Source organism: Crocuta crocuta, unplaced genomic scaffold (genome assembly GCF_008692635.1).
Source record: "Crocuta crocuta isolate KB4526 unplaced genomic scaffold, BGI_CrCroc_1.0 scaffold546, whole genome shotgun sequence".
In the NCBI taxonomy this organism is placed as follows: domain Eukaryota; kingdom Metazoa; phylum Chordata; class Mammalia; order Carnivora; family Hyaenidae; genus Crocuta; species Crocuta crocuta.
In genome coordinates, this window is record NW_027527441.1 from 4389775 (window position 1) to 4402451 (window position 12677).

The window sequence follows — 12677 nt, forward strand, 5'->3', positions numbered from 1 at the left end:
AATATAAAGAGGTTTAGCAGGCTACATGAAAGGGGTTAACTGAGTGCCTAATGGTCAAACTACTGGCAATTTTTCTTTTCTTTTTCTCGTTTCTCCAGATTTTCTACTTCTCCTGCAATAGTTCTTCTTTATTAACAACAGTTATTTTTAGTTACAGAAAAGTCTATTAAAGGTCATATGGTGAACTGGTTAAAGTTATATTAACTATAGTTTACAAAACTCAGCGTCAGAGTATGGGTTTTGATACTAAAGTTGCACATGCTACAAAAAGAGATACTAGAATCGAATCCAACACCCTCGAAAAACTAAAGGTGCTCAAAGTAATTATGCAAATAAAAGTTTAAAAAATATATATATAAATCTTTGTAACATTCAGTATGAAGAAATTTATTATTTGAAAAATAAAAAAATAGTACACAAAATAAAAGGGCATAGTTGCCTGTGCAATTGGTCTCCTTTGATGTATTATTCTTCCCTACTTATACGAAATCTAAAATGCTTCATTTTCACTGGTCTGCTCCACTAATAGCATTTATCAATGTGTATAAGAGCTTCTTCTTAAATAACAGCAAGGGCAATTTGTAAAAATAATTATGCATCCTTAATCCACAAGAAAGAATTCTGGTAATATATGAAGATTTTATATCACACATACAATTACCACACAACTACCACTCTGTTATTTATATCAAATCACCATTCCTTAAAACTTCTAAATATACTGTTGAAATAAATTAAAATGTTAGAAAACAGAGCAGCAACAGGGTTTCTTAAGGCAATCTTAAAGGGAATGATTACTCTCTTCTATGATGTGCTCACGCAGGCTCTCAGAAGACTCAACTTTAGTGAACCGCATGAGGAGATGACAGCTGTTCAACAAGTAGGTGAGTTTTACTTTAGAGACTAGAATACTTTTTCGAAATACTGGTCCTCACTATTTTCAGAAATGAAACAAGGTCCCCTCTTATAATACAGCAAGGCACACATAATTCCTCTGGCAATTGCCAATTTAACCAAAAAGACCTCTCTTTTTTGTTTTGGCCATTGATTGATTGCTGGTATCAGCTAGAGTCTCATTGTCTTTGGCAAACCACTCAGGTAGTTTTCTCTTCGAGGTTACAGATGAAGTCTACAGGAAAGAAAGAGAAAAAGACATATTTATAATATTGGAAATGTATGTCAGTTGTAAAAGGTAACATAAGTTACTGAATATACACCCGCCACCCTTCCTTTGCTGAATAAAACAAAATAGTGAGAGCCACAGGATTTATTTCTGGATGAAAAAGTGAATAAAGAAAACAGAGACAAAAATCACTGTATCATCGCTTTAGGCAAATACCTGCCATCTTGTTTTTACTCTTAGACACTCAAGTGTACACACTCATGTGAGAAGGAAAGAACTGGATATTATTTCAGATTTATGTCTCATGTATATTTGCTCTAGGTTGACCAACATGGTTAATGTTCTGAGGAAGGCATCTGATTGGGCGTACGCATAAATGCACGTGTGCGCGCACACACACACACACACACACACTCACACACAGAATCCCATTAGGCATTTGAGAACACACATTTCTATGTCTCCAATGGCAGACTGACTACAAGAGTGGTTCCAACCACTATCAGGTACCTTGCAGAATTGCTGGAACATAACAGATATTCAGAAAACAGTCACTGAATAAATGAAGAGAATTTTTGTTTTCTGTCTCAAAGACTCTTTTGAGAATCTCCTAAAAACTGGAGATCCACTTCTAAACATGTGCATGATACTTTGCACAATTTGAGGGGATTCGCACACCAAATGAAATCTCAGAACCCTAAGTCAAAAGTCTCTGGAAAAAAAATTTAAGAACCCAAACACAGTGGCTGTGTCCTTATGAACTGCACTTGAGAAAGCTAAAACAATTTTAAGTCGTGTTCCATAAGCCTAAAATGGTATTAATTCGTGTTACCTGTATGACCACAAGAACCTCAGACTAACATGACAGAAAAATCATTCTAACAGGAGTGTACTTTGAAATCCAGCAGAGGTGATTTAGTTATTGAACTATTTGAAGGACGTTATGATAAGGTGACCTCATCTAAGGTATAATGTGTCTGTTACCTTAAGGTAAAAAGCATAATTTATTTAATTTCAAGAATAAAAACTCTACCTATATATTGTTCATCAATTACTTGCTATGTTTTAATTATGTTTTCTATGCTTAAAAATGGTTTCAAAGTGTTGCCTGCGTGGCTCAGTCAGTTAAGTGTCTGACTTCAGCTCAGGTCATGATCTCACAGCTCATGAGTTCAAGCCCCATGTGGGGCCTGGAGCCTATGTCTCCCTCTCTCTCTGCCCTCCCCTGCTTGCACTCTATCACTCTCTCAAAAATAAATAAACATTAAAATTGTTATTAAAAAAATAAAAAACTAAAAAAATTAAAATGGTTTCAAAATATTTAAGGGTGGGGGAAAAAAGTAAAAGATCCTTAAGAGAAAAATATGAAACCCTAAGTTTAGAAAAGGTAAAAACTACTAGCTATTTCAGCTTAATTAAAGAAATTGAATGGAAAAGAAAGAACTATTTATTCACCCTTTAGCAAAAGCTAAAGAAAAAAACCCAGTTAAGATAGCAAATTTTCTCCTGGGTGCCCATTTCCTCACAGGGAAAAGAAACCCAAGAGAACAGACTAGATTTATATCTACTGTATGACACTATATTTGACTCAGAAATAATAAATATTAGGGATATAAAGTAGCACAGACAAAAGGCCTTTGGGCAGAGAGAAAACTAGTCCAGAGATATTTTTTCTTCCCGTAAGATCTTAACATCACAATCCTTTGAAGCCTACATTGCTGACAATTACAGTTTGAATGCCTGTGTGCATTTGGAAAGGACACAGTTAAGATTATAACAAAGCCAAAAAGTAAAAGAGAGCATGACATCTGAACGGTAAGAGCAGAGGAAAAAACCCTACGACTTGCAGCCGAATAAACAGGAACTTTGAATAAACAGGAACTTTGAAACAAGACAGACTCTAGCATGAGTCACATGCTAAATGTATGACCTTATAAATGCTAGTTAAGCCTCAATTTCTTCACATAGAAAATCAGAGTAACAGTACATAACATCACATAACATCACTGGATTACTTGGAAGGTTAAATGAGAATAAATGCATGATATCAAAATACATTCTGATTTATCCTTGGCACCCATTAACTGCTAGCTAAAATCATTGAAAGTGTTTTGTCTTCGATAACATGTCTCCAGAATACGATCTTCAGCATTTACCATACAATTACAATAATGATCTTGTTTCATTGAGAAAGAAGGAAAATGCTTACTTACACTGAGTGCATCATTTGAGTCTCAACAATAAGTAGCTGGAGACACTTTAATTATGAGAATAAGTCACCTAACGGAAATAATGCATTTTAGTGACTACTTCCTTTATGCAGTCGACAACTAAAATTCCCAGCAATCATAATAATATTTTAGGGGGTATTTATATCTTTCTTGTACTCCAAATTCTATTTAGAAATATTATCATTAAGTTGAGAATACAAAGCAGTAACTCGTTTGTTGATTATACATGTACATACATATGTAAGCAAACAGAAATGTGTATGTTCTATTCACAATTTTACCTATCAATGAGAATCTGTAAATAAATCTATCTCTGAATCGCTGATTGGCTGATTCCAAGAAGTTGGTCTTAGTGAATTTCTGTGACTTTCATCTTTCAGTGAAAAATCACAAGGATGTTTTCCACTGACTTAAAGAATACAAAATAGTTAACAGCATGCACAGTTTTCTTAACTAAAACGAGAGAAAACAAAAACTACGCCTAAAAAAAGGAAAGCTTACAAAAATTATTCTGAAGTATTGAATTTTCACAATGATAATTATAATGATATCACTCATAGGGCATTTTTCTGAGTATCTCAAAACAGTATGTAAATAATATTGTACATTTTAATTTATAATGTAACTTAGTGGCAGGGCAGGAAATATCACATATGCTCTTTCTTAGGGAGTGAAAAAAAATAAGAAAAAAGGTGATTTGGGGGAGAGGGTCCTGGAAGATGGTGGAAGCAGCAGCATCGCTTTTTAATGTCTCTGAATGCCACCATTAAAACAAAATAGAGGGCAAAATCAAAAACTCATCACCTACATTTACACTGAAACTAAGTTCAAAGGTATCTCGGAAATCCAAACTACAGCACGTGAGGGCAAATCACCAACAGCCACAAGGCCTGCGTGGTGCCACTTGTGTAGGAGAGAAAGCAGAGGCAGGCAGTGAGGTACCAGAGAAGAACCCCAAAGGAGACCACAGGTAGTCATCAGAAACCCTGGTAGATTAATGTGAAAACAGCATCTGAAAACGTGAAGGCCCAACCCAACAGCAAATGACTACAATGAGTCACAGAGCCACGGCTTCCTACAAACACTTCTGACCAGCTAAGCTGCCTTCTAGGAGAACCCCTGGGATAAAACCAAACCAAGCAGGACAAGTAAAATAGAGACAAAGGGAAGAGTAGCAGAGGAGTATATCTCATAAACTAAGTTTCCATATTTTAAATGTTACAAAATATAACACAACAGAGAGCTCTGTAAACTGGGAAAAACTATCTTGAAACTTGCCTTCTTTTGACAGTACAGGAAAACTACTTTCAAGTGAAAATGAACAACAGGAAAGTCTTAAAGTCATATCTGACACCAGAAGACTTGCGAAGATACAGAATAAAACTGTAACCTCTCAAAATGAGCCGGAAAATGTGAAGAAAATTACTCAAAACATGAAAGAATGTCATAAAGCAAAATCAGAAAAATTCAAAAAGGAGGGAAGTTCAGTGAAGATTAGAAGCAAAAGAAAAAAGTGTATAGAAGTGAATACTAAACTATGAGGAACATAGCAATAAACGTAACAGATTCTGTCCAGAGAAACGGAAGAGGAAAAAGGAGAAAAGTTTTAAGGAGAAATGAAGAACTAGAAAGAATTCATGAGAAGTGATAATATTGCAGCTAGGCAAAGAATATCCAACATATACAAAATAGGAGTCCCTGAAGAAGAAACATAAAGCAGTGAGACAAATACTAATATTTAAGAAGACTTTCCAGAAATTAAAAAAAAAAAAAAATATATACAACCCACCATGTACCTACGTATGTTGGATAAGGACTACCAATTATCAAGACATAATTAATCTTCCTTCATTAAATCTAGGCATGACTGAACTTCTACAGCAACCACAACACACAGAAAACTAACAACACATCAGCTAATAAAAATAATTTGTTTCGATATTATTATGTATTAGAAGGCTCATAATCTTACGATGAAATAGTCTAAGAGATACAATCCAGGTCAGTAGAAAAGATGGATGTTAACATAGGAGATGCATGACGTTAGCTCTCCAAAGTCTCTACAGAATTCAGGGAAGAATACTTTGGGTACTTGGGAATAGGATGAAAGAAAAATACTTTGGCTGGCTCGCTCCTCTCTTAATCCACCTGCTAGCCCCAACATACTTGTTCCCCTAAATGGGACTGGGGGGAGAAGGCTAAATCCAGTAGGCTCAGCATGATTTCCACCCATTCACCCACTCCGGCCATTTCTCTCCACTCTGTTTGCCATCTGATGCTATTTCCATGAGGGAAAAGCCAAATGCTAGTATGTTATTAAATATATGTTTCACATAAATGTGTATCAATAATCAGGAAAAAATAACAAGTTACACCTTTTCCTTTACTGATAGGTAAAAGTTGGTTAAAAAAAAAAAGATTTTAGGGGCTCCTGGGTGGCTCAGTTGGTTAAGTGTGTGTGACTTTGGCCCAGGTCATGATCTCATGGCTCATGGGTTCAATATTCGATGCCCACTTTGGGCTCTGTGCCTGGAGCCTGTTTTGGATTCTGTGTCTCCCGCTCTTTCTGTCCCTCCCCCACTCATGCTCTGTCTCTCAAAAGGAAATAAATGTTAAAAAAGATTTTTTTTAGTAAAATAAAATTTAAAAATTAAGGTTTTAGGCAACTGGTATAGATTTCAGAAATAAAAGGCTGGGAACAGAAGCCAAATTTCACTACCACCACCCAATATATATTCTCTTTTATAACCTTACAGCTAGTTCAACTGTCTAAATAATGGAAAGAAGTCCAATTAATCAAATTTCATTAGGTTATCTAGGACATGTCTTTATGTAAATTTAACTGAAGTACAGAATTTAAAAACACTTTCCCCTTAATTTTTAAACTATTGAGAAAAGAGTTTAACTGCTGGAAAACCCACAAAGACCACCTTAGAACTGAAATGGAATCCCTAGTGTCCTAACCACCTACACCACGCTTTCTAGTTAATTATTAGTTTTCACAACTGTTATCATGGAGTCATATAATTTCAGCTAGAAGATACTGAAGGTTAAATTTTCAAATTTATGCAATCATTTAATAGAATCTTACCAAAGAACAGTCATCTCATACAAAACACAGAACAATAATTTCCAAAGCATTTAATTTAAATAAGATATACCATCCAAAATAATACTAAACTCATGGTCTTTCTCTGATCTGATCATGCAAAAAGTATGCCAGGATATACTCAGGACCATGCGCAACCATTACTCCTGTACCTGAAAGATTCAGTATTAACAGGAACAAAGAATGATGAATGACAGAATGATAGACACAATGGTTTTGGGGGTATTTGTAATAAAATCTGTTTTCATTTTCATTAACTACATCAACTGCCAAATGCTCAAAGCCAATATTAACTATGTCTATGAAAGAAAAAAAATTGTTAGGCTGCATACCGACAGTATGAGGTAGAGGTAAAATTTAAGCTGATAATCCACACAAAAAGCTAAAACGTAGCTAAAAAAGGCTACGCTTCCCTTTTCCTGTTGTTTAAAAATTAACTTTCCTCAGATAAGATTTATGAAAAACAAAAGAAATAAAGCACCGATTAAAAAGTAACCTTATATCAGAATTTATAAGTTTAAAAAATACAGCATTCTAGTATTAGAATATGCAAATTCTAATATGCAACTAACACTGTATGAAAATTCTACATATAATTAACACCTTGGTATTAGCACCTACTTCTTCCTTGCTTCTCTTAGAACTTGAACAGCTCTCTTCAGAGTTGGGGAAACATCTCTTTCTGGTGGAATCACACGAAAGCTGGTCTAACCGTCTGTTGTCACCATCTTTTTCCAGGATCTCAATTGCCATATGGATAAGGTATGTGTCAATGTTTTTAGGAACCAATGCTCTAATAAGTTTAATTTTATTTATATCTGTAAAGGATGAAAAATAAGTTTTAAAAATAAATTACACAGAACATTTTAGAAAACTCATGAGCTGAAAATAGTGAAATATTTTGTAGAAAGCAGGGAAGAAGATGTCCAAAGAAAGTGTTCCTCTCTCAAATGCCTACAGCCCTACAAACCGAAATGAAGTAAAATGTGTCCCCCTTCCCCATGCAACACCTGCAATCAGCCCTTGCCTCCAAGACTCAAGGTCAGGTCAATGCCAGTGAATTCACATAAATTATGTTTCAAACTGCTTTTTATGAGGTGCCCTGAGAAACCACCATCTACAGAATTGTTTCTAAAGGAATTATGCTTCAAATTCCAAATAGCAATTACAATCACTTTTGAAAATGATTTATTCTTAAATTTTTTTTAATGTTTATTTATTTTTGAGAGAGAGAAAGAGTGCAAGTGGGGGAGAGGCAGAGAGAGAGGGAGACACTGACTCTGAAACAGGCTCCAGGCCCTGAGCGGGCAGCACAGAGCCCAACACTGGGCGTGAACCCATGGACCATGTGATTATGACTTGAGCCAAATTCAGACACTTAACCAACTGAGCCACCCAGGCGCCCCATGGAAATGACTTATTATTAAGATGGAAGGTAATCACACTTGTAAATAAAATGCTAATAAAAAAAGATCCTTTCAATAGATACTGCAGCATAAGAAAACACACTATTTAAAATGCATAATTACAAAGTGAGTTTTCTGAGAAAGAAATAACAAGGAATTTTTAAATTTTGAAACTCAACAGAACCGATTCAGACTATGTGTCTTCACACCTTTCATAAATTATTTAGTGATCTGCCACAGACCACTTCTTATGTTTCAAATACTTCCAACATCACATTCACATGTAATGCTCTAGGAGTATAGCCTAAAACTAAGCAGCATAGAATCTACTCACTCATCTTCATGTAATTATAAAATGGGTATAAAACGTTTGTGACACCCAATTCAAATTAACAATCAGAATCCATGTATTTTTAACTGCTACCCTGAAAAGGCAGTCTTTCAATTATTCTACTTTTCAAGGTTTATATTCTCCTTTCTTCCAAAGATCTTACCTTGCTACTCTTGAACTTAAAACAAAACAAAACAAAACAACACTGCAGTTACAAAAAAAACACAACAGGAAAAGAAGGTTACACAGCTAGTGGAAACTAAGACCATAGAGTATCAATGCTTTAGCCTCTACTCTTTCTAACTTTAAAGTTTTAAAATGTGAAACTGATTCTAATCAAAAACTTGAAAAGATAAGGGGCACCTGGGTGGCTCAGTAAGTAGGTTGAGCTTCGAACTTCAGCTCAGGTCATGATCTCATGATTCCGGAGTTTGAGCCCCGTGTTGGGCTCTGTGCTGACAGCTGGGAGCCAGGAACCTCCTTCAGATTCTGCATCTCCCTCTCTCTTTCTGCTCCTCCCCGACTCACACTCTCTGGCTTGCCCTCTCTCTCAAAAATAAATAAACATTTATAAAATGTTTTTAAAACTTGGAAAGATAACATTACCTCTAATTGTAATAAAATTAGCAATATGATTGCATATCTATCAACCAACTAAAATTCTACTTGCCCTTTGGCCATTATACCATCCAAACAGCAGAGAAATTTGGCCCATTTCAGTACTGCATTAATTTCTTAATGGCTGATGAATCTGTGTCTGAGCTCCCTTCATGTCTTCAGTTTTTCTTAAAAAAAAAAAATGTTCCAACGAACATTACATTACACATATTTTTCCAGATTTCTAGATTCTTAGAAGTGGGGTCACTAGTTCCAAGGTGAAACACATTTTGTTTTGATACATATTGCCAAACTACCTCTCTAAATGTGCTAATACGATACCGTAAATGTACATTATACACGCCAATTCTGTGGAAACATAGTTCCGTACTCTTGAATTATCGTGGCATCATGGATTCAACAAATTATTTTGAACAGAAAAATGAGATATTTTATTCCATTTGAAACAATGTGTTTCTGAAATTAGAATGCCTTCTTTTCATAAAAGTACGATGTCTAAACATTTGCTTAGGGTTTTTAAGCCACTGTTAATTATTAATAAATGTATAAAGTTATTGTACTATAATTTGAATATAATTTCTAGATATAATCAGAAAATCCATATATTCACATTACAATTTCTGTAAGTACCCTTTATATTTTTATCTTAAAATCATCCTACAACAGACATATGCAAATAAGGGGCATCTAGCATTAAAGATACATATTTTCCTGCCCTAAATTTACAGGCAAGTGCTGAAAATTTCTATTGGAGAATAATGAACGCTGGCTGTAGTACTTTAAGAGAGATCATATTACTTCTATTTTTGTGGCAGGTCCCTTGGAAGCCACTCTTAATTTTCCAGTTACATGCATATAAACAATGGAAAACTGAAATTATTCAAATTTTATCCAGACACTTCATTAAATGTCTTGCTTAATTTATTAAGCATCACTAGAATTTCAACTCCATAAAAAAGCTTAAAATTACATAAACATGGATAAACTAAAACATGAAAAAGTTCTAAAATTTCTGTAAATATTAGATTATAAGGATAATGCCTATTTAGCACATAAGACAGCATGAAAATAATACATATGATTTCTCAATTCACAAATACTCTGTTTTTAGGTATAAGATTAGGCCATAATATAGAAAATTCTCAATTCAGTATTTTGCAGAATTTAAATGACACTCAAACTTGTTCATTAAAACACCAAATTATGTAATATGGCTACAGTTAAATAAAACATGAAAATAATATTTGAGTCATTAATGAAGTATATACATCTTCATTTCTTATTGCAATTTATAACTCAACAATGTTTTCTCCAATAAGAGAGCAAATAGTATTTTATCAAGGAAAAACAAAAATTCAAAAGTAAAATTTCACATCAACAGTGTTATCTTACACACTATAAATGTACAATCAAAGAAATAAAATTTAGAGTTTATAGTTCTCAAAATCTAACTTTCTCAATGTTGGCTTTGGAAGTAAACCACAATAATATATTTTTTCATATTATATTGGCAGAAAGATGAATTAAGTGTTTAATAAGTATATTTCAAAGTTTTCTCTATTTAGAATTTCAATTTAGTATTTCTAAATGAAAATTCATTTGCTATATTTAGTATATACTGGTAAAGACAAATGTTTTGTTTGTTTATTTATTTTGAGAGAGAGAAAGATGATGTGCATAAACAAGCAGGGGCGGAGCAGAGAGAGGGAGGGAGAGAGAGAATCCCAAGTAGGTTCCACACTGTCAGCACAGAGCCAGATATCCGGCTTGATCCCACAAACAGCAAAATCATGACCTGAGCTGAAATCAAGAGCTGGACATTCAGTCGCTGAGTCACCCAGGTGCCCCGAGACCAATGTTTTTTGTGTTGTTTTGTCTTTTAACTTTTTTAATGTTTATTTTTGAGAGAGAGGGAGAGCATGAGTGGAATAGGGGCAGAGAGAGAGGGAGATACAGAATCCAAAGCAGGCTCCAGGCTCTGAGCTGTCAGCACAGAGCCTGACATGGAGCTCAAGTCCACTGACCGCGAGATTATGACCCTCTGAGCTGAAGTCGGATGCTTAACTGACTGAGCCACTGGCACCTCTGGGACAAATGTTTAAAATAATATTTTCATCACTAATGATTATAAATGCTTCTCTTGTCTCGCTAATATTTGTTGAATCAGGCTGTGCAATTTTCATGTTTATAAATTCTGTATGACCTTAATATTTCTTAATTTAAAAAGTTGTCTAACATCAGAAATTAAAATTGTTAAACTCAGAATGTAGAGGAGACTAGATTGAAAAAAATTTAAAGATACTGGACATATAAATATGTTAACCTGATTATATCTAAGTATATTTATTTCACCCATCAATCAGAGGTTTATAAACCCAAATCTTATGTCAGGATTAAAAACTGTGTATTTCTTTCTTAAATAGTTGGCAGTACACTTAAACATGGTATAGTACAAAGAAAAACTTGCTCAGTCATTAATCTTGACATGATATTAAAACGATCTGCAACTCTCTAGGCCTCAAATTCCTATCTCTGAAACCAGGCTGTATTAGGACAGTGAAAATTTAATGATTTCCAATTTCCTTTCCAAGTCTAAAATCCTTTAACTTTACAAATATATGAGTTGTAAAGCAAATTAGGAACACCTGGATTCTTTACCATAGCAAAATAAAATAGATGTTGTCAATAGCTGGCTAAATACTAGAATCCTAAATCTTTTTCTACCATTTTCCATTTTCCCCTGCCAATAATGAATTGAAATTAGAACATCTATTTTGTGTCATTCAAGAATATTTGCCCAAGGGAAACCTGGGTGGCTCAGTTGGTTAAGCATCCCACTCTTGGTTTTGGTTCAGGTCATGATCTCCTGGTTCGTGGGTTTGAGCCCCACATCGGGCTCTGCACTGGCAGCTCTCAGCTGAGCCTGCTTGGAATTCTCTCTCCCTCTCTCCTCCTTTCCTACTCTCTCTCTCTCAAAATAAGTAAATAATCATGAAAAAAATTTAAGTATATTTGCCCCAAAATTCTTTAGTACTTGAACAAAAAAAAGAAAATTGTCACTGCCTGAATTATTAAAGTTGTAAGTTTCTATGAAGCTCAATTTTGAAACCTCCCTTCTTGCATACTTACTTATTAACTTCCTATTTTCTTAATTAGCTACTAAAAACGAAATCATATTTAGAGGGTATTTTTATGAAGCCATAAAATCTTACCATCTACTTCAATTATCCTCATCATTATAATCACTATCAATGCCACCACCGCCATCTATGAAATACTTACTACGTACCAAAGCACTCCGTGCAATATCCAACTATATCTCACAAATTCTGTAACAGAGGTAATGTTATCCCACCCTGTTTTAAATATGAGGAAACTGAGAGGAGCCTGGTGGTTCAGTTGGTTAAGCATCTGACTTCCGCTTTGGTCATGATCTTGTGTTTTGAGTTTGAGCCCCACATCAAGCTCTATGCTGACAGCTCAGAGCCTGGAGCCTGCTTCGGATTTTGTGTCTCCCTCTCTACCCCCTCCTCCTTGCGCTCTATCTCTCACACACACACTAAAATAAAATAAACATTTAAAAAATGTTAAGATGAGGAAACTGGGGCTTGGGGAGGAGACTGGGTAATTTCCCCAAGGTCACATGGCACTGAAATGGTACAGCCTATATTGAAGCAGATCAGCTGTTACCAGAGCCATTGCCCTCACTGACCAGGCTAACACATCTGCCAGTCTTCAGGATTTAAGGAAGGTAGCCAATGACAGCAAACACAGTTGTCAACAGTAAAATAAAATAAAAAAAATAAAAAAAAAAGAAGAAGAAGAAGAAGGGAAAAAAGAACTGCACGAATTCTTTGAG

At 34.9% G+C, this 12677-nt stretch overlaps 1 protein-coding gene across 5 annotated transcripts in view; it reads right to left on the reverse strand.

The window, feature by feature from the left end:
* Positions 1-371: 371 nt before the first annotated feature.
* WRN (WRN RecQ like helicase) overlaps positions 372-12677 on the reverse strand; it is a 131926-nt gene continuing 119620 nt past the window's right edge. For 4 of the 5 annotated variants that reach the window (XM_077760808.1, XM_077760800.1, XM_077760813.1 and 1 more), the window contains 2 exons: positions 7085-7281; positions 372-1129 (listed from right to left, as the gene is read on the reverse strand). In XM_077760808.1, the coding sequence (XP_077616934.1) occupies positions 1010-1129; positions 7085-7281 (317 nt within the window). In that variant the 3' untranslated portion in view covers positions 372-1009. The remainder of the gene's footprint in view (positions 1130-7084; positions 7282-12677) is intronic. The other variant, XM_077760819.1, reaches the window with a different exon arrangement.